Source organism: Ciconia boyciana, chromosome 1 (assembly GCF_034638445.1).
Source record: "Ciconia boyciana chromosome 1, ASM3463844v1, whole genome shotgun sequence".
Classification (NCBI taxonomy): Eukaryota; Metazoa; Chordata; class Aves; order Ciconiiformes; family Ciconiidae; genus Ciconia; species Ciconia boyciana.
Window position 1 is genome coordinate 80,506,332 of NC_132934.1, and position 22,125 is coordinate 80,528,456.

The 22,125-nt window shown below is 46.4% G+C and overlaps 1 protein-coding gene across 3 annotated transcripts in view; it reads left to right on the forward strand.

The window, feature by feature from the left end:
- The first annotated feature begins 5,808 nt into the window (after positions 1–5,808).
- Positions 5,809–22,125, forward strand: part of ETV6 (ETS variant transcription factor 6) — a 144,555-nt gene continuing 128,238 nt past the window's right edge. For all 3 annotated transcript variants that reach the window (XM_072876585.1, XM_072876594.1, XM_072876604.1), the window contains exon 1: positions 5,809–6,302. In XM_072876585.1, the coding sequence (XP_072732686.1) occupies positions 6,270–6,302 (33 nt within the window). In that variant the 5' untranslated portion in view covers positions 5,809–6,269. The remainder of the gene's footprint in view (positions 6,303–22,125) is intronic.

The window sequence follows — 22,125 nt, forward strand, 5'->3', positions numbered from 1 at the left end:
CACACAGATGATGTATTCCTTCTGCCTTTTCACAGTGCTAAAGGCAGCTGCTGGCACCGCCAAAGGAGGGTGTGCTGTGACTTGCACAGCACAGCAGTGTGGGATGGGGCACTTTTACAGGGTGCTAGCCCTGGAAACTTTGCTTTGTGGCACCATACTGGAACCAGAACACTAGAAGAGGTAGACAAGGACTTGGCTGTAACAGCCTTGTGGTGCCACGGCGTTGCTCCACAGTGGCACAAGAGGGGCCCGTGGTCCCATGCAGTTTAGCCCAACCTGATAGTCAGGTTTAGCTATTGCCAGGTTGGTGTCACTGGAGTTAGTGCTCTCAGGAGCTCTTCTCAGACCCACTCACTGCCTCATTTTTACGTGCTGCAACATGAAAGTATGAACCAGGAGTAGCACTGTCAATACGTGTCTAAGCAGTGACTTGTGCAATGAAGTCCACTTTTCAAAAGTGACTATAAACTTGTCTCTCAGAAGACGCTGTACTGCTTTGAACAACGAAGAGGAGTTAAATCAGTACAGTCCTCAGTCCCCCTTCCCCTTTCTCCTAACAGAATAGTCACACTTAGAGCAGTAGAAAAACATTTCTCTTATTTACAGAAGCAATATACTAGATGATTCAAAATAATCCAGCATATGACGATGTGCGAGGATGACATTAAAGCTTAGAGCATTAAGCATCTTCAGGGTTCTTTTTTTACATCTATTTGCTGCTGGATGAATAGGTGTCATACCAGGATTTTTGCATTTCCATTTTGACTGTTGTGGGTTTCTGAAATGGGAAAGCTATGTGAGTGCCTATGTAAATTGTATAAGTATCTTTATATCAAAATGCCTACAGCTTTAGGGAATGCACTAGTATCGCTATTTCGTTTTAAAAAAACCCACAAACAAACCTTTTACCAAAATCATTATACTGGTGCAAATCCTACTCATAGAGCCAGCCCTGAGCATTTAGAAGACCACTGAATCTCAAAGAAGATTAGGCTCTTAGGTGAACAAACAAGAATGCAAATAATATAGATATAGCATTTCTCACTCTAACACCTCAGACTGAATTTCATATATATTCCTAAAAAGCCACGGATTTGGAACTTCTACAACAAGAAACATTAGCTTGGCTGAATCTTGGGAAAAGGACTTGCCTGAGAATATGAAGTGAAAGCTAATCTTACTGCTAATGATGAGAAGCAGCATGACTGATGCACGCTAGGGCCATAAAACGCAATTCGGTTTCAGAAACCAATGTGGTAAGGGAGAAAGAATTGTAGTGCTAAATGTGCAAAGGGGATCACTTCCACAGCACCTCTGTGCACCAACACTCATGGATTTCCTCGTGTGTCCTCAGGACCAAAAAGTCTGTTGCATGCTAACATCAAAGTATCCTTGCATGTTCTTGGAATTTACTACTGTCTCCTACTGTGTTTTGTTCCTTAAGAGCTTGATCCTGTCCCTCAATCTGGAAGAGTAATCTCTGTCGAGGCTCAGTAATGTCAGCAGACCCATCAAGTCACATCGAGTGACTATTTGTATCTGCTCAAACACTGGAAGACAAAAATAAAACTAGTAATACAAATGAAGCAAAGAAGTGAGCACTAAATAAGTGAGTCAGTTAAGTTGTGCTGGGGAAAGATAAAGGGAAGGAAAAGATAACAGCGGAGAAACAGTAGAATGAGTTAATGATAACTGGGCACTGGGAACTAATGAGTGCCTTTGCAAATATGAAGAGGAAAGAAAAAACACTACCATGAACAAAGTCTCCTTCCTAAAAGTGAGGTGAAGTCAACAACTATTGCAAATGTCTGAGGTACTGCTCTACACTGCTGAAACCAGAAAACTAGTACACAAAAGAAGAAATTAAAACCTTGGCTTTTGGCTGGATGTAGATTCCCAAGTGTCTAGCTCCTTTGGGAAAAAGGCTCCAACATCTTTTAGGGACATATGAAGACAACTAGCCTAGCTGTTGAGAAAGTGCAGGTAGGAAGACATTGGGAGTCTCACAGCTGTACAAGAGGTCCAGGTGACAGAGAATCAGTGGAAGCTGGTATGCAGATGCACTGCTGTGGACAGAAAATGAAAAGACCCAACGAAAGGTTGGTTTGCCTCCTTTTCTTCAGGGCTTGCTCTGTTTTCAGGGACAAACTCTAGACCAGAAAATACAAGCATCCAAAGCCAGATTTTCAGGCCACTACGAGGAGAAAGAATATACTTCTGTCTACGGGTTTTCTCATCTTGCTGCTGTCCCCTAACACGCCCCCTCTCCCTTTCCTGGGAGAGCCCTAAGCAAGGCAGGAACTTGGCCTCACTTCACAGGCCAGGGTATGGTTACCTTTTGCCTGAATTAGTGTTGCCGCCATCTATTCGAGCAAAAAGTTAGGGGATTTCTGGCTAGGGTGCTGATGAAAGGTGGCTCTGTGGGATCATAAATCCTGCTTTTAACTAAAGGGTCCTCCCTGGAGATAAACTAAGCAGTAGCCTCTAGGTGAGAGGGAAGGAAACTAACTGGGAGCCTGTTCAAGGTTTAATATGAGCTAATGCACTTCCTTTCTGCTCTGTGCAATCTCCATGCAGAGCAGATCTAAAGGGGAGCTGACAGCTGGAGAAGCTTTCTCCTCACATTTCCAGAGCAACTGTCCTGCAACCACAGGCCATCCAGGAGATTTGGTAGCGTTTTTCTTCTCCCGCACACAGCAGCAGCCAGGACCATATAGTCTGAGGTCTCAAGAGATGGAACTAATGAGAGGAACCATGAGAAATCAGGTCAGAGAAACAAGGGCAGAACCAAGCAGAGAAGCTAACACATTACAAGGAGTTTGGCCCTCCTTGTTCAAAGGATTCAAAGATGTTCTCCAGTCACGGTGGCTAGCATCTGGCTAGCATGGTTGAGGCATGATCTGCTTCTGCTGGCAAGGGCAGACCCACAGGGTGGTGTGGCATGTGTTTTGTCCAGCCATGTTTCCTTCCCCAGCTTTCTTACAGCAGCTTCAATGGGATTGACTTTTGACTGGAAAGGTGCTGCACTCACGCCTGTGGCCTTCTGTACACATTCACCATTTCTCTCCCTACCTTTTCTAGTTACCATCCATTGCACTCACATTTAGTGGAGTAGAGGGGAAAAAAGAACAGACGAAGCTGGAAGACAACAGCTCTAAACCAGGTTGTGATCTTGGACAGATACTTGCAACCATTCACACTGGCTGAGAGGTTTGCCAAGAGGGATGAAGGCCTGTATTTGTAAGGGCCATTAATCAAAGTGGGAGGAACAGCAGATATCAGTGACCCCAGAAAGAACAGATGTTGAAACTCCAGGCAGAGAAATGAGACTCGGGACACATACCTTCACCACAGCCTCCGTGGAGAAAAACAGATTGCAGTTGTACTGCGAGAGGGAACACTGAGGAGTAACAGGACCAGATCTGATTCAGGGCGATGGCAGGTGACAAATTTTGTACAAGCTTCTGAGGCAACTTGGAGACAAATTAAACCGTGATGAGGTTTTGGCTGTATTCACAAAGGATCAGGCAGATACTTGTCCCTCAATGAGGGCATCCGTGGGCTGAGGAGATGATGACCAATTGGATGGGAATCAGAGAAGACCAACAATGATAAAGTGGCTGCAGGGACTGACTAATGAAAGGAGATAAAAAGAACGAATGGCAATGGCTAGGAAAAGAAGTGATACCTGGGTGCAAGGCACAAACAGCCAGAGAGGAGAAAAATTGTTTAGGGGAGTACAATACATGGTTATAAGAAGGAGTAACTGGGTGAAAATGGACAAATGAAAATATAGGCCAAATATCTTCCTGACCATGGGACTTGCTGGACCGTGAAACAGTCTCCAAAAGAAAGAGGGGGAAGCCCCATTACCTGAGGCATTTAAAATGAAAGTGGACAGAGCAATCAAGCATGTGCTGTAAATCCTCTACCAGCAGGGGAGCGGAGGAGATGACCTTACAGGTCTTTTCCATCTCTAATTTCTACATTTAATATAAGGAATCACAAAAAACCCCAACTTGCCATAAGGTACAGAATAATGACTCAGCACTTGGGGAAAGCCAGTGATAATCATGCACATGGAAACAGAAAATGTCATAGTGATGAAGCAGAGAGAATAATAGGGGAGAGAGTGGCATTGTAAAAGCAATAGGGATGCAACCACTCTACTCCAGCAGTTCAGCCATGCTGAGGGAAGACAGGTAAATATGAATCCTTTATTATTGAGTTGGCCCTGTATTAAAAAGGGGTCATCGGTTGCTAGGCTGAGAGGGAATAGTACCTCCCCTACCTCTTCCTCGTTTAGTTTCAGCAGCTGGCCAAAATGAAGCTGTAAGAGGCTGCAGGGTGTTGGTCCTGGTTTGCAAAATGGCCTGCGGTAGCCCACCGAGGGATGCCTACTGGGAGATCCTGGCAGCATCGCCTCTTGGCCATGCAGGTGAAGCAGCGCTGCATTTGATGCAAGCATGCCACAGTTAAGCAGACGCCACGCAACGTGAGCTAAGGCTTGCTTTAAAACACCGTGGTAGGATTCCCTCTCGTTTGCTATTTTCGGTAGCATTGAATCACTTAATGAGAGCCTATTCTATCCTAATGCACAGCATCCTTACAGCAGACTCCAGAGGTGGTTCTGCCCTGCAGTGACATGGGTACAAGCAGGGCTGTGCTCTCAGGCATGTTTGGGACTTGCAATAAAGCGGGTGCATCCAAAAACCAGCCAGGACACCGAAAACTGTCTTTAAAATCACAAAAAAGATTTAGGCAAAGAGGTGGCCGAGTTATTTTTCGCCTCCCCCCCCCTTCTTTTCACCCCCATCATGAGGGCTAGGGCTGTACTCAGTCCTGTGACTCCAGGAGCTGGAGGGTGAAAGAAAACAGCGTAATACTATCACAGCTGGAAATAACGCACGTCATAGTATGTATTTCATACGTTGCGGGTGACACAATGCCCCCCTGAACCTCTGTGCTGAGCTACGTGCGACCCGCTCCGGGCTCTAAACGCAGGCAAGAGCCGCGGGGGCTTCCCTCGCCGGCTGGCAGGAGGTTTCCCCCGGGGCGGCCGTCCACCGGTGGGGCAGGGGCTGGGGGCGCCCGGCCACGGGGAGGCGGCGACCTCCTGCCCACCCTCGGTCCCTTTGGCTTTGCAGTCACAGGCGGGGGCGGGGGGGGCGGCTCTGTGGGGCGGCAGGCCGGGCCGGCCGGGGGGCCGGGGGAACGCGGGCCGGCGGTGCCCCCCCCCGTCCCGGACTTCCCGTGCCCGCGGTAACCCGAGCCTCATTTCCTGGTCGGGGCTCTTAAAGGGGCAGCCCCGGCAGTGGAACAAAGGCCATTGTGCTGCCCGCGGGCCGGTGCTCCACCCGCTGTCCCCCCGCTCCCCCCCCAGCCCTGTTCGCGCATCCCGCTGCCCGGCCTGGCGCTGAAGGCCAGTACCGGCGCGCGGCGTTCAAAGGACCCGCACGCCCCCCCCCCCGCCGCGGCACCCCGCGAAGTCAAATGACACTAAATAAGACGACGCGCCCCGGCTGCGCCCTTCCAGCCTCCGCTCCGCTTGGGCCGGCCCGCATCGGCACCCGAGGGCGCCGCTGGCTCGCCGCACTCGCGCCCCGGCCGCGGGGCGCCGCCGCCGCCCCGCCTTCGCCCCTCCCCGCCGGCGGCGGTGGTGGCCGTTGATGCCGGCGGCCGCCTCCTGCCGGCGCGGCCCCTTTAAGGGGCGGTGCGGGGTGCCGGGAACCCACGTCAGTTTCGTCCCCGAAACTCCGGATCAATGAGCGGCGCGGGGCGGGGCGGGGCGCAGCGCCCGGCCAGGCCCGTCCCGGCCCGTCCCCCGCCGCCTTTCGGTTTCTCTCTTCCAGGAAGGAAAACACCGGCGGGGAGCGGGGCCGCGCCGGCAGCGCCCCCCGCCTCCCCGCGCGCGTGCGCACCGGCTCACAGACGGACTCGCACGGGCAGAGAGCGCGCAGTCACACGCACACAGAGCCACAGGCGCGCGCGGCGGGGCGGGAGCGATCGCGCGCCCTCAGAGGAGCGGCGGCGGCGGCGGCGCTGAGGAGGGGACTCCGGCGGCGGGGCGCCTCCCCCGGGCCGGGCCGCGCCGCGCCGCGCCGCGCACGCCGCCGGGCGATGGTGGCGGCAGTAACTTCCCCTTGAGGGGACGGGCCGGGTCGGGCCGCGCCGCCGGGCCGGGAGAGGAGCGGAAAGTGGGGAAAGCCCGAGAACTTACCGTCCGCCCGCGCCCGCCCCGCCGGGCTTCGCCGTTTCCCTCCTGAGAGATGTCTGAGGCTCCTGCCCAGTGTTGCATCAAGGTAAAGCCCCGTCCCTATGTCCGTCCGTCCCTACGTCTGTCCGTCCCTGCGTCTGTCCGGCGCCTGTTAGCGCGGGACGCGCCCGCCGGCGCCTCAGGGCGGTGGGCGCTGTGTTTTGCTTAGGGTTATTTGGATGAAAATAACTGTTTCTTCCTTTTCTTCCCCCCCACCCCCCACCCCTGCGTGCAGGACGGTCGCGGGGGGGAGGGGTCAGGGTCCCTCCACGTTTGCGGGGCGCGGAGCCCCCAGCCCGTGGCAGTCAGGAACGCGGAGCTGCCCGCGCCGGCGGCCGGCCGCGGGCGGGGGGGACGCGGACACAGAGACGCGGCTCCCGTCGGTTATCAGCGCCGTGCGCCTGCCCCGGGGAGACACGCACAGCGAAGCCGCCGCGGCCGGGATTTCGCGGCGTGGCTCTTCACGGCAGGAGCCGGTGGCGCGCTGGCCGCTTTAAACGGAGCCCCGGAGCCCGGCCGGGCCCGGCCTCCCGCGGTCCTGGCTGCCCGCGGTGTCCCACCAGCAACTTCGCAGAAAGTTTCGTGCCGTCGGGGAGATGCAGCAGCTGCTGCTTCTACCAACAGTGGGTTGTGGGGCTTTCTTTTTATTTTTTGCTTTTAATTTTTTTTTTTTATTATCCGTATTATTATTACTTGTTTTTAGTCCCTGCATTTACTGGCATTGCTTGCCCGTCAGCAGGTAGGGGAGCCAGGGCTGCGCAGCCCAGTCCCACTCTGCCAGGGCCTGGGGGAGGCATTTCTCCGTGGCTTGGTCTGTTGAAGAAGGGATTGCCCCGTCAAGTTTCTCATTTTAAGTGGAGGCGGTATAAAGCTGAGACAATGGAAATAAAATTAAGTTTCCTTTTTTGTCCAGACCCTTCCTATCTAGCAGCCCGCTAGAAATAGTGCTTTCCTCTCGCCGTCCCTCACCCCTCAGTTTTGTTTCAATTATGCATTTTCTTCAGGAGTCGTTTTGCCCTGTTGCCAGCCTGGAATCTCCCTTCTGCTCGCGACTAACTCCGTCCGAGTAAGAGTGCTTTAGCGGTTGTCTCTCCCTGCCTGGAAGGAAAAGGTGACTTCCAGGCTCTCTCTAAGGGGAAGAGCCTGGAGTAAACATTTATTCAGATTGAAAGCATGATGCTTTTTTGTTTGCTTGTCCTGTGTGTGTATGTTTATGGTGGGAGTCTTGTGTTCTGTATGGTGTGACCACAATTTGAAAACTTCTGGGTGTATTTTCTCTTGCTGAGGTAAATGCGTTTGGGCCTGTGTCCCGTGAAGTCTCGTGGCTTAGAGAGTCTAGTTTGACTTTTCATAATACAGACCGACAAATTGGATAATAGGGTATTGTATGTGCATTACAGTATGGCAAAATGCTAATGCAGGCAAAATGTGTACAGTTAACTAAGCAGATCCCTATATATATAAACTGAAATATAACTACTGTTTTTTCTAGTAAGCCCTGTGGAAAGGTAAGATGTGTTCTCTGGACAGAAGAACACAAATGAATGTCATGAAAAAGTAGAGTCATACAAGTTATGTTTCCTTGTTTTTGACATGTGTCGTTTTGAAAATACAAGGCTTACTTCTGCTCTTACTGAAGTCATCAACAAAACTGCTGTTGATTTCAGGAACAGTAAAACTGATCCTTCCCTAACCTCACTAAGGTATGTTACAGAGTCAGACCGTAAGGGATCAGCTACATAGCAGGAGAGATAGAAGCAAACTTTTATTTGAGTCTTGAAATGATTAAATGCCATTTTTTTTTAGAGAGATATTGGGAAAATTTTCATTTTTTTAAGTGACTTTCTAAACGTCGTAGTCTGAATTTATTTTTATTTTTTAATATGTGATTTGTTTACATGCTGACCCTTGCAGTTATCTTTGTTGGAAGACAGAAACTACTGTTGGCTTCCCTGGTGATTATTTTAATAGCTTCAAATATCGAAAGTACATATTTTCAGACAGAAATGTGAATTTCAAATGAGCATTTCTTCACCAGTCAAACCATTCTGGGTAACTTTTTCTTCAGCTTTTCTAACTATCATTGTTTTTTGGACGCTTGTTTCAACCAGGCAGAGTTAAAGGTGGTTGTGATCAGCAGCTGGATTTAAGAGGAGTTGTTTAAATGGTAGTGTGATTATACAAGTATGATCGATTATTTCTTCAGCATGCCAGTCCAGCTCTGGGCACAGAGCATGAGGTCGAGGCAGAGGAGCAAGCTCCATACCGTACTCCAACTTCGCTACTAAGCTGCTGTGTTGTTCTGAAAAGTAGCCAAGTATTGTGCTGTGAGGGTGTTGCAGAGTTTCATTAGGAGCCTCTGAACTGGAAGCAGTGGTGCTGGTGGATGTATTTTGTATTTATTTTTTCTTTTCCCTTCCTCCTCCAATGCGGGGTAGGGGTGCGTGCAGTAAATGCCATAGCAGCCGGCGTGATGAACCATGGAAAACTTCAGCGGAGGAAGTGAAGGCTAGTGCTTTGTTTATGCCCGAGCTGCTCAGTACATGATCTCTCTATCTCACCTTATTAGAGAAGCGCTCTAATAAGATTTAGGAAAACTTTGAGAAGGTGAAGTTTTGGTATATACTTAACTACTGGTGATCAATATAAACTTGCAGTAATATCTTGGTTCGTGTCAAGTACTTATCAGTATGTATGTGTGATTGTATATTGATATGTGTTTGCTTTGCGGCAAGTATGTGTGCTTACTTACATTAACTCTTCCTCTGAGAGAGGAGAAATATAATGCTAATGTCCTGATCTTGCCAACACTTGGGTGTGTGCTTGCCTGGCTGAAGGCAAGCAGACCCATTCTGGCAAGGAAATTAAGCGTGTGTGTATAGAGTCTAAAGCTGCAGAGAGAAGTCATCACTGGGGTTTAGAAATTAAGATCTTGGGGGTCAGAGATGAGCGTAAAGGTTGGACCCTTAGTGTTTGCTACAACTTAGGCATCAGCATACTCTCTGCGTGAACTGATAGGCTTTGGGCTTGTGGCAGACTCCAGCCCGAGAGGTCCTGAGGGCTTTGGTTCTGAGGTGGATTGGGAAGGGACATCTGGTGTGGTTGTCATATTCGGACACTTTTTTCCATTCCAGCTGTTGGGATGTCTACATTGATAGTAAACCTGTTCCTCTGATCCTGAGCCATAGTAGTTAGCTGATTATATTATTGTAAATACTGCCATGACGTTGGCACTTGTTACAGTATTGGCAAGTGATCCTTATGGCCTCACCCCTCCTCCCCCAGATGGGAGAACTGAGGTACAAGGAGAGTGTAAACATCTTGGCAAAGGCTTACATGAGAGCAAAAGCTCAAAGGGAGACAGGACTAGAAGTTTAGACACAGGTGATGATTTTTGTAATTAAGGTCCATGTGGTGATGAGTTCTGTTTAAAACCTCACCTGGAGCTTTCTGATTGTGAGGATCTCCCTATTTTTTTTCTGAAATTATAATACCTGGAGAATATCACTGTGGTGTTGTGTATGGAGGCTCAGAATTCAGCAGGCCAATAGAAGGGTCCCAAAGGGTGCAGTTTAACTTATTTTCCTTTTTATAAATCTGGCACTTTCAGTTGCTTAGTCTGATTTACCATGCGACCGTACAAACAATTGTGCTGGCACAAGTGTGGAGTTGGGGGGAACTAAAACTGGGAATATAGGGGGGGATCAGCTGCTTCAGATCTCCCAGACCAGGGCTTCTCAGAGCCCTGGCTCCCTTGCGTGCGCCTGGCTGATGCTTGAGCTGAGAGTGCTTTCTGCTGGCAGCACTGAAGGCACAGAGGCTTCCTGCGAGTTGGGTTTCACAACTGACTCCAGTGGAGACTTTATGCAGCTGTACGCTGGTGGATGTAAGCGCTTTTTCTTGCAGTGAGCTGTACGTAGTGGTCCTTGTGGTTGCATGGGTACCACAGGAGTCAACGCAGAACCCTGTAGCTTGAGGACTTGTCTCACTGGTGCTCATTTCAGATTCGAGGATGTACTTTGTAATCATTTAAAAAAGGGAAGAGGGGAAAAAAAGACTGATCGTGTAAGCCAAGGGCAAAGAATCACATAGTGTTTGAGCTTTCAATCTTAACGGGCTTCCCCAGATTTACTCAAGTTTTAAGTAGTGCTTTATGTCTCCTAATACTTCATTGATGCTGTTTTTGCAAAGAGCGCTCTCCCACTGAAGGCTTCCCGTGCTGAGGGACTGTTCAGCACCATGCAGCCAGAATCCTGTTACCCTTAACCAAGGCTGGGCATCTGTTAGTGCAGAGTGTGTTCCTTAACGTTTATTAGTGAACTTGTGTACTAGGAGGAGGATCCTTCTTCTGTTAGTGTCAATGACAAAACTCTTCTTAAGTTCAGTGGGTGTAGGATTGAATGGGAGAAGACCATTGTTTAGAAGTGCATACTGTTTAACACCTGATTAATCACTTAAATCCTTGACACCAGCTAAATTTAATCCCTCTGAAGCAAAATTTTACTAACACTGCCCCAATTAAACACTGGTCATTACTATTCACTGTGTCATTACAGGTGAAGTCAGTTTCCTGGGAGGCAACCCATTAAAACAGCAGCCCCAATCTGAAATGCCCCAATTAAACAGAGGATACTGTAATGATAAATTACGTGCATATTACACCTTGCATCTCAAAGTGCCTTTTGAAGAGAGGTGGCTAAGCAGTGCTCTGCTGATAGAAATGATGATAAGCAGGAGATGAGATCTTGTACAGTTACACAGAAGTGAGGTTTTTGCCTTTTAGAAAAGTTATTTGGGCCCTTGAGTGCTTACCGGTGATAGCTTGCCTTCTGAAGTCTTCCGACAAAAGCTTTCCTGATAACATGCTTACTGTGAGAAAGGAGAGCTAAGGCAACCTGTGTTTTTGGCTAGTAGTGTGGTTCTGACCTACAATACAAAAATTGGCTAATTTGTTTTTTGCATGCATTTGTTTTGGAGTCTTTGTGGTTCAGTACCTTCAGCTGGGCATCCCCAGAGTGACAGCAATTCAAAAGCAAGTGCTTCTGAAAATGTTTGCTTTGGCCTTTGCTTTCCCTATCTGTGAAACAGGCATAAAATAATAATGAACTTACCTCTGCAGGGCGGTAGTGAGGCTTAGTACTTGTAATGCAGCATGGAAACAAATTGTATTTATTACAGAAATCAGTGACAGATTGATCTGATTTGTTCCTGGCTTTTTAGTTCACACGGTGTTTGGGGGGTGGTGGTCGTTTGGCTTTTCTGGTAGGGGCCACCTACCTCTGAGGAGCAGTTGGAGAGAGCAAGATATTACTGCTTCACCATGTCTGTATGGCTGGATCAGCCACACGCGGGCAGGGTGGTGTTTCTGTGCCCACAGCCTGCATTGAACTTGGCTTTGGGAGAGGCGGGCATGTGGTACAGGCGTAGCTGTTCTGCCACAATCCTCCTCCTGGCCCAGGGCAGGAGCGCCTGGGAGGGACAGCAGCCAGATGTGGCTGCCAGAGCAATCCCTGCCGCCTTCCCCTGACCACTGTCCTTCCCAGGGCTCCCTGAAGCTGAATGTAGAACAGGCTGCATACTCGGTTGTCCCAGGTGTTATTTTTTCCTGGGAATAGGAGGGCATCCCTCTCCGTTAGGTCAGATACACCTTCATCATCTGACAAGGGAGGACCCACTGGCAAAGGCAGTGGCTGGTGGTCAGCTGCTAGCATTGTCACAACAATTAATTTTTAGGTCACAATGTGTCCCTGTGCCTCCTGAGGGAAGGAGGCCACCCAGGACAGCCCACAGGTGGGATGTTCCTCTAGGTAATCGTGAAGAAGCCAAACCAAGCCCAGGTATGTGCTCAGGTTTAGCCTAAGCAAAGAGACCAGACAGGCCACCAAAACTCCTGTGCCTTTAACAGCAGAGCTGTGGCAATTGATTCCTGCTATTGAGGGTTATTTTTTTAGGTCTACAACCCAAGCCAAATGTAGACCATATTGGTTCTGGTGTTGCTGAGTTGTCTTCAGGCAGTGTTTCGTTGGAGCACACAGGACGGCTACTCTGTTTATCTACTTCTTTAGTAACATACTGAACTCAGGCCTGGATTATATTGATTTCTGTCCTGTCCTGTCCCCTGTCCTGTTGTTCCCCCCCCCCAAAAAAAAAAAGCCACTGCTGGCAGGAAAATAAATGCAGAAAACTCCAGCTGAAGTTGAACTTGTTTATTGAATGTCTGGAGCAGTGGTAAATAAAGGATTTTGAAAGGAGTTAAGCTTTTCACTGATAGGTGGTATTGCTTCTCTTCTGTAATGCTACTGAGCTCCAAAGTGAACTGGGTGTAGCAATTAAGGAAAGCTATAAATGATTTTTCATCTAAATTATTTTCTAAAGGTTATTCCTTGTTAAGCCACATGCAGTTTCTTTGCTTCAGTGTTGTTCTTGTACAGTTTGCAAATACTGTCCTGGTTAAGACAGTCTGGAGAGAAAATGTGTATGAGAGATTCTCGCTGTGGTATTTATGTTGGTGTTCTATGGAATGTTTGCACACGGAAATAAATAGCATTGTAAATCATTTTAAAGATGTGTATAATGCCAAGAGTAGCATTGGGTGTGACTGCAAGAGTTAAGTGTTAGTACAACTCCACAAAAATACTTTGAATGTGGCAACCGGGCTTTACATGTTAAACTATTAACAGCTGGCTAATACTAAATCCAGAGTTTGGATGTTTGATTTTAAAATAAAATTAAATGTGGTTATACATAGGAACGATGAGTGATTTCATGGTGTTTTTTAGGTTTGGGGTTTTTTTTGTCTGCTTTTCTTGTAGGTTTTTTGTTTTTGTGGGTTGGTGGTTTTTTGTTGTTTTTTTTTTTTTTTTCCTAGCTAGCTCAGGTGTAGGGTCTGATCAAGCTTGGAAATTATTTGTTTTGAAAAGTCTTGAGAGTTTAATCTGGAGGAAACCAACTGGCATCCAGTAAAGAATATCCTTAAAACTGATGGAATGCAGCAGAGAGTGAGATTCTTTATATAGTTTGAATTTCAACGGAGTATGGCTGAAGTGATTTTTCCATTATGTCTTCAGTGGGATCCTCCAAAACATCTATTAACAGAAACTAGGAATGTTTTCTAAATGGTTTGGGATTCTGTGGAAATTCAGGAGCTTGGAGTTCTACCAGATAAATGAAATGTTTAATAAAAGTGCCAGAGATAGTAGTAGTAGAATTCAGAGACAGATTTATCCAGTTAGTAGGGCCACAACAAGGCATTTAGTATCTGCAAACCACCTATTCCTTTTCTCTTTCTCCTTTTTTTCCTAAAAAGGACTTCAGAAGTGGTTTCTGTCATTGATAGAGCACTGTGAAGCTTTGCTGATGTGTCTGGAGGTCAAATGGAGCAAACCCAGCATTACAGCAACATTGAGGAGCTCCTTCCCACTTTCTACAAACTCATCTGAGTTGGGATTCACTCCATGACAGAAGTAATAATTTTTTCTTCTAGTGGATTAGGACTGGAGATTGTTGTTTCACCATATTCCCTCTTGAACAGCAAGTTCTCATCTTCCTGCCTGCCCTGTGCTTTAAAACACGGGCAAAGCCAAGCCTTCTCAGACCCGTCCAGGAGTTGAGGTTAGAGGTGGTAAGGTACAGGGAACTGGAGGCTCTGGGGTGAGGGCGTTGCCTCCAGTCATTACTGGACGCTACCAGAAAAAATGTTCCCTAGCAGATGGGTCCTTCCTGCCACATCCACGAGAAGCTGCTTGGATATTTCCAGCAGGCACCACTGTATGAGACTGGCTGCAACTTGAAGCCTGCAGAGCAATGAGGGTAGTGCTGATGGGCCATTGTCAGCTGTGCCACTGCCTTTCTACTGTGGCGGCTCTGGTGCTGGCAGCCTCACCCCAGCTCCAGAGGAGCAGCTCCCTCCAGTTTAGAGCACCGTTGTGCTGGGTCAGGCAGCCTGGTGTAGGCCAGGTGCCCAACTGGGGCTGTGCTGTGATTGTGGAGTGATGGACCCACCATCTCCTTGGGGGTGATGAAATGAAGGGCGGAACTGTTTTCACAGAGGGATGAGGATGCACTCATTCCTGCTAAGTCCCAGGGTGCCAGGAAGGGCACCAGGTTGCAGGAACAGGAGTGCTGATGGGTGTAAAAGTTATTTCTCAGTTGGCAGTCTGAGTGGTTGTGTCACTGTCAAATGGCTTGAGCAAATGGGTTCTCTGGAAGAGGACTTGGGGAAGACTGTGGGAGTGGCTTCCAGGGGAAGAAGGTTATGGGCTGTAAAATATTTCATGGCATGTGGCCTGAGATATGAATCGCACGTTGCACAGTAAACACTGGGCTCAAACACACTGGAGATAGTGTCTTAGCAAGCTACCTCACACCAGCTGAGTCATCAGAGCCATCCATGACTGACCGTGCGCTGGCTTTTATTACCTCCCAACTGGGACAAATTACAACTTCTTTTAAACCTCAAAGTAAGAAGAGAGTGAATTAATAGCATATACACAGCCAACTGAACCATGTTGACGGGCAGTGGCTGAATTTTGCAGGCTTGGAGAAGTGGGCAGAAAGTGCAGTATTTTTTTTCCCCTTGGTAGTTTTGAGTCACACTCTCTCATGGCTCTTCTGCTTAGCAGAAACAGTGAGGTCTCCTTGAGCTGTTCGGTCCCGTTTGCTGATAGACCTCCCAGAGCTGGTCTGGCAGCTGTGATCGTATTTTAGGAGATAATTTAGTTGGTGAATAAAAGAGAAAACTGAGCTCAGTTTTCAATTTGGGGTCAAATAGGCAAATAAAACTGTAGTGGGAAAGGAGCAGGGAGTAAAATAGAAATTATCTGTATATTGCCGTTTGAATCCACACTGTGTATCGGTTCTGATTACAGCGTGCTTTCCTGACTACTAGGAAGGTTTGTGGTGGCACTGAAAAAGATACAGAAATGAGCAGTGAAGTTGCCTGGGGAAACTTCCATAGGAAGAGAAGCTACATTGCCTAGGACTCTTCGGCTTGGAAAGGAGACTGCTGAGGGAGGTATAATAGAAATCTATAAAATCGCACAGTAGTGTAGTGTGGGGAGCAATTATTTCTGATAGTACAAAACTAGAGCAGGCAATTGAAATTACCAGCCAGCAAGATTAAAACAGGTACTTCTTCCATCTGTGTTAAATTATGGAACTCACTGCTGCAGGATGCTGTGGAGGCTAAAAGTACAAATGGATTTAAAAAAGAGGGTATAGGAATACGGGGAAGAGATTAAGCCTAACAGCCTGTATGGGGGGGAAAAAACCCCTATAATTACACAGGGGAACTCTTCTGTCTACTAAGCCTTTCCTGAAACAGAGACTTCTTGTCTTTTGGGGACAAGATCCCAGGCAAGATAGACTTGCTCTGATGATGTATAGGCATTCAGATGCCTCAGTGTAAAATTTTGCACTCTGGAAGGCTGGTCTCAAGTGCTTATTAGTCTCCTCTGGGTTGTTTTCTGAGTTTCAGCCCCAGCAGTCTTGATTTCAAGAACACTAGTTAATTGTAAGTGGGAAGAGAGCTAAGGAAGAATTTGTGTCTGTGACTCGGAGAGATTTGTGAAGTCTGGATTGCTAGGGCTAGCAAGAGATTGGCTTTGTTGCTTTAGTTACCCAGATTCAAAGGAAAGAGGGGAAAACCTTCAGGAGATACATGGAAGAGGAATTACAGATCAGCATTTGAAAAAGGGAAGTTTTCTGGTAATGGGGAAGAGACATTGTTTGCTTCTAGGAGCCAAACGTGGGTTGACCTATGCTTTTCCAAAGGTCTCCTAGTTCCCATTATCACCCATGTGAAATGTGTTCCTGAGGCATTAAATCTTTTTCACTTACCTGACAAATGGTGTCCCAACTGGAGCCTGTAGCCATGGGCCTAAGGGTTGCTGCTTTCACTGCCCGGCTAAACGTTGCAAGCAGTCACTGAACTGTCTCACTCACTAGGAAACTCTGTCCTTTGTACAGACCTTGCATCATGCTTTGATTGTGATTACTTTTTTTTTTTAAATGGCAAACAGAAGCATGGATATACAAATGCAATTACAATATTGTTTTGCATGTGTACTTTTTAGTTATTTTTCCTAAAGAGACAGTGATTCACACTGTTGGATAGCCATTAAAACATATTGATGTGCAGCTAAATATGGCCTTTAACCTAAATTTAGTTCTCTTTTCTGCTAATCTATACAATGTCCGCAAGTATCTATTTAAGTAATTGGATAGCCTTACACAGATTTAGTTAAGTTTTTATTTTGGAAAATAACAAATTACATTATTTGCTGGATGAGTGATTTTTTTATTATTATTTTACATGCTGTTTATGATAGACTGCACTTGGCTTTGCAGTGAAATGTAATTACAAGTGCAGTCTCCCCCACCCAAACCCTGAGCGTTAAAAGTAGTTCTTAAAAAAAAAAGTTTTGATAATTGTACATGAAAAGGAAGTATCTGGTATATTTTGAGATATTACGTAATAAATAACAAGCTTTTTTATTAAGCAAATGAAATATCTTTTTTTTTAATTGCACTGATTGTTTCTTGTCATGCTGATCTAGTATTAGTAGATTTTGCTCCCTCATGCCTCATTTCTGTTTGTTGACTGGAGGAAGAAAATAACCTTCCTGTTTCTGCAATCCCAAAGCATTTTCCAACTTTGGATAAACTAGTCATTGTAATGAACTAATTGACTAAACTGAAAGAAGAAAATATTCTCTCTGTATCTGTTACCAAAAGCTGGCTTGACTCTTTGGCAGGCTCCGGCTCTAGGTGTATAATAGTGGGTCCCACTCATTTGAATGCTAGGACTTTCTTTTATGTGTTGGCGCAAAGTTTTGTATGTGGGATTTACCTTTAAAATTGTTTTCTGCTATTATAGTTATGACTGGATGTCAATACACTGTAGTTTCACATTTCTCAGGTTTTTTAAAATCAGAAAAAAAACCCCAACCTTAAAATTCAAATTTTAAAAGAAGTGACTTAGAAAAATTATACATCTTTAGATGTAGTGCCTTGATGGATCTTGAATACAGTCCTAGTCAGAACCTCTTTCTGTCCTCTGCATATTAGCTTCTATACTGAGTTTTCATTTAATGCTTTAGTGGTGAGACCCATCTTCTTTACCCACAGAGGGCTGAAGCAATGGAAAAATCAGCTGATGTGAGGGGTATTTCTCCAGTTTAGTGTGAAGGTTTGGCTTTGCAAACAAGAGGGGAAGCCATCGTAGATGCAGAACAAGCCTCCTGGTTCCAAATGAAACCAAACCCCTTATAGTATTAGTGCTCCTGGAAAGAAAAGGCTCTGAAAAAACAGATTTTAACTTGCGTCCTGTAGTAGAGGTGTCTGTATGCTTTCTAAGATACTCAAAAGTCTCCATTAGCTCGATGTTTTAGTATGTTTGTTGTCACAGCCAGTTCCCTGTGAGGTACGGAACTAGGATTGCCCTGCTTCGCAGATGGGGAGCAGAGAGGCTTCATGTAGTCTCTTGGTACCTATTGCTGCAGCAAAATAATGCTCTGCTCTCCCACCGTGGTCTCCCTGGGCCCTTTGCCTGCTGCCTGCCTGGGACTCCCCCTCACCATTGGCTTGGCAGATGATACTGTGCTTAGGCTGGCCTGTCTCATCACTCATGCTGCCCTTCCTGCTTGCTGGGGTGAGAACCTCACAGCCCTACTGCATGTTCTTAGGAGGTGAAGAATTATGTCCCCATTGCTTCAGCTAGTCCAGTTATAAGGTGAACTTAAATACTGATGAAAGAGAGGGCTAGTTTCCTTCAGTCTAGACTGGAGTTTCCTAATTCCCTGTCCATTTTCCATCAGGGGTCCACAGAGCACTCTGTCATATGCAAAATACTCATTCAGCTGTATGGGCCTTGGCCTCCTTTTTGTTGAAAAAGAGGAAAAAACCCTCCCCCAAACAACAACTGAAATTCTGTCACTTTCTTACCCTCAATTAAAAAATAAACATAGATAGATCCAGGTTGTCACAGCAGGTGGTTGGCACAGTGGTGAAGAAAGTGTGAAAGCCGTGGATCAAAAGCATTGACATGGCTCCTTCGATGATTTGCGTACAAAGGACACTGAGCAGCTGGCCTGGAGTAGGGCTTGGGTTTAGAGCATGTTTAAGCATTATAGTGAGCATGTGCATATTTAAATTTTCATCTTCTAAAGAGAAAAAAAAAAACACAACAAAAACCCAACAAAACTAAAAATGAATTAAGGGAATTAATTAATTGAGGTGGTTAGAATTATAACTTTTGGGGATGGAGAAAGTTCCATTTTTGGGTTGCTTTCCATGTAACACCTGAGAAACGGAGCCAGCCTGAACAGTGTTCACTGGTTGGCAAAATTTTTCTTGCCCACTGTTCAAATTACTTGCTTGCAAAATTGTATGGCTTGGGTTGGTATCTGTGCTTCTGGAAATAAAATAATTACATATACTTGAAAAATAGACATTTTTTGTTCAGAATTTGTCCCTGTGGGATTTCTGAGAAAACCTTTTGTCATAGTCTTGAAAGCTCCAACAAACTGGTCACTTGCAGGTTTTTCTAGATACATGCTGGTGGTGATAAGAGTCCAGGTGAGCAGTCCTGCACTTCAAGGTTGGAGCTTCTGTCTTGATTTCCACCAGAGCTCCCAGAGTTTGCTGCTCTCAGCCCATCCACCTTCAGACCCAGACACACAGAAACTTAGATATTTGGCACCACTGCAAGATGTGAGCTTTGACGTGGGGTGGCTCTCCATGCCTCTGTAGGTAGTGAGCTGTTTGAACCAAACAAGAGATCTGGTATCTATATTTCTATACACCTAGTCTAAGCTACGGGACTGGAGGTTAGTGGAGGAAGGAAAACAGGAGCCAGGGAAACGGGGTGGGATTGAGAGTGAAGGGATTAAGAAGTGAGGGGGAGGAGTTTGCCATGGCAGCAGCTGCAAGCAGCTGGGCCCATTGCAGACTCCTGTGGAGATCATAAAAATTTGCTATAGAAGGTCATGAGAGGTAGAGGCAGGGAGAAGCTGAATTGGGAAGGGTTATTTCTCATCGTATGGGAGCAGGGAGGATCAGATGGAAGCATCCGGCAGTTTTAAACAGGGGGAAGTATGTTTTCACACAACATACAGTGAGGTTACTGAATTTACTGCCAGGAGTTGTAGGGCCAAACAGGCAATTGGTTTCAAAAGACAGTTCATACTCGATGGATCTATTCAGGACCATTAATTGCAAAGACACAGCTGCAGTCCTTGGCTCAGAAAGCCCCTAACCTGTGGGTTGCTGGGGGAGCGTGCAAGGGAAAGGTTATTCCTTGTGCTCTTACCCTGAGCATTTCCTGCTGGGTGTTGCTGGAGATGTGGTACTAGCTTACAGACCTTTGGGCTGACCAGAACTACTGTTTTTCCATTTTCATTTAGGGCTTTCATACTTTGTGCTGGACTCTCTACAGATGCCTCTGACAAGTGGAAAAATAACAGTTGAGAGAACCTCTCGTGAATCAGACCTTCTGCTCTGTTCCTTGATCTTGTGATGTTTCCTCAGCAGAGGTAACCTGACCATCTGAAATTCATGAGACGAATGTTCTTCAGGTTATGAAGGACTTCTCAGTGAATTTTGTTCGGGAAAATTATTGGGGATTTTCCTGTCCTTGACTCTCCTCTTGGGCTGTGACGCCATTTATTGGCATAAAGGGCCCTGACCTATTTTATTTCTCTAGGTTTTTCCCAAGATTTGGCTGACAGAGGGTGGAAAAAATAATTAGATTCTTAGATAATTCAAATGCTACGTGCTGACAGCCGCACCTCTGCTGATGACTGATAAGAGACAAGTGAACACAGTTCCTTGCAAGACGAGGATGCATTTGTTTGGATGGCACAAACACGTAACCACATGACTGTGTGGCTGATGAACAGGTGTTATACAATACAGGGACAATTCCAGCACTTCCACTAATTTATTCCATCAGCATGCCTGAAACCTGCTTTGGAGTGACTATCTTGATTTGATAGTTCAATCTGTTTGCCTTTCAATCCCTGACTCTTCTTTTCAAGTTCCTAATAACTGAGAAAACTGAGGAGGAAGTGTTGTTTACTGAGTGCCTGGACTTGATTTTTCTACACATAACGATTAAGAAATGAGTAAGCCGGCAGACAGGACCTTCTTGTCGGACCCTTCATACACCAAATGTTTTCCTTCAGTGCAAGTTGAGCTGTTTCTCAAACCATGATTGTCCTGCACTAATGCAGTTAGTGGGCAATTAGAACTAGAAAGGTGAGCTGGCTAAAAGGAAAAAAAAAAACAACCCTGCAAATGCCTGTGTGTCCTTGACCAAGCCCCACATCTAGAATGGTGCCCTACAGCAGGCAGATACCATAGCAGCTTGCTCTCACATGGTACATACTTGCCTGTCTTTAGGCTGAACTTAGTTGTGATGTCTGTGCGGTACAACCTGGTCACCTTTAACTGTCTCCTGAGGTCCTGTCCCACCATACCAGCTTAGACGGTCCCTCTGGGGAGAGGCTCTTCCTTTGCTGTTCCCAAGTGCTGGCTATAGAGCCTGAAAGTCTGAAGGCATTATACCTGCTACCAACACAGTAAAACAGAAGCAGAAATTCCCAAAAGATGCTAATAGCTGAAGAGATTCTGTTTTCCCCGTGTTAAACACAAGGAAGTTAATTTTATCATTCCATACAAAAGTGAATTAAAGTATGTCTGTGTACCACATGCAGAGTCTGGACATGCACTTTCCTAACCCAGTGTGCAAACACAGCAGTAACATGATCCTGCGACCAAGGACTGTATTATTTGGCCAGGTTTTGTAGATCATCTTTAATTTCTTACTTACTGATATCCTAGCTGTTTGCATTCAACTGCTTAAATTCTGAATTTCCCACTCAGGCTTTTTGGGTATCGGTATGGTACATGGTGCTGCAGGAGTGGGTGCTGGAATGCCATCTGTGGACAAATGAACAGTTAACAATGCACTCTTGAATGCAGTCCTCATTTTAGGCTGGTGAAGCAGGGCTAAATTTTCTCATGCCTGCCTTTTCTAGTGCTTGGCCTGCCCCTTTCTCACATTTCCAAATGGATAGCCTGTTCGTTCATGCACAGTCACCATGCTGTGTTTTGCTTCAGGTTTGTACCTCAAGTTTTACCTTGCCTTTCACATATTTGAAGCTGCAGTCCTTAAAAGTGGTGGTGACAAGGCTACTGGGAAAACACAGCCCTTGGAGATTGCAAAGTCTGTTTGTTCTTCAAGTCACTTGAAATAGGAGCTAAATGATATGCCTGGTTTTAGAAAGCAGCAGTATTCTATCTGATCTTGTCCTCCAGTGGAAAAAAAGCCGAGGGTCTGATAATCTATATGGCAGTACAGTGGTAAACTTGGAGTGATTTAGACCGTTAATGGAAAGTACTTTAACTTTGATTTCTTAACAGTGTGTCAGATGAAAGGATAGTCTTAGCCTGTCTGATCTCCCATTGCTGCTGGCTTGCATAGCATCTGCCTAAAATGAAAAGGCAGCGCACAGATCCCAGTGTGCAAAAGTAGCAGGCTGCTCGCGTGGCCAGGTTGTTAACTTCCTTCCCTCCATTTCTCAATCTCGGGTCTTGCTGCTGTCCATTGTTAATTATTCTGGCCATGGGCTTGTTAAGAAGCCCTGAACGCCAAGCATTTTTCCAGGCACAAGTCATTTGTGCTGAGATGTTTGTTTTTCCCGTGGCTAACTAGTTTCTAGCCTCCTCCTGTTGTGCCTCTTACTTGTATGCTCTGTCATTTACCTTCTCACAGGCTAAGGGCATTCTCCCTAAACTCTGCCCTATTTGTTGCTGTAAAGTGGATGTAGGAGGTCGTGGACTATATTGTCAGGCTGTGCTACAACCTG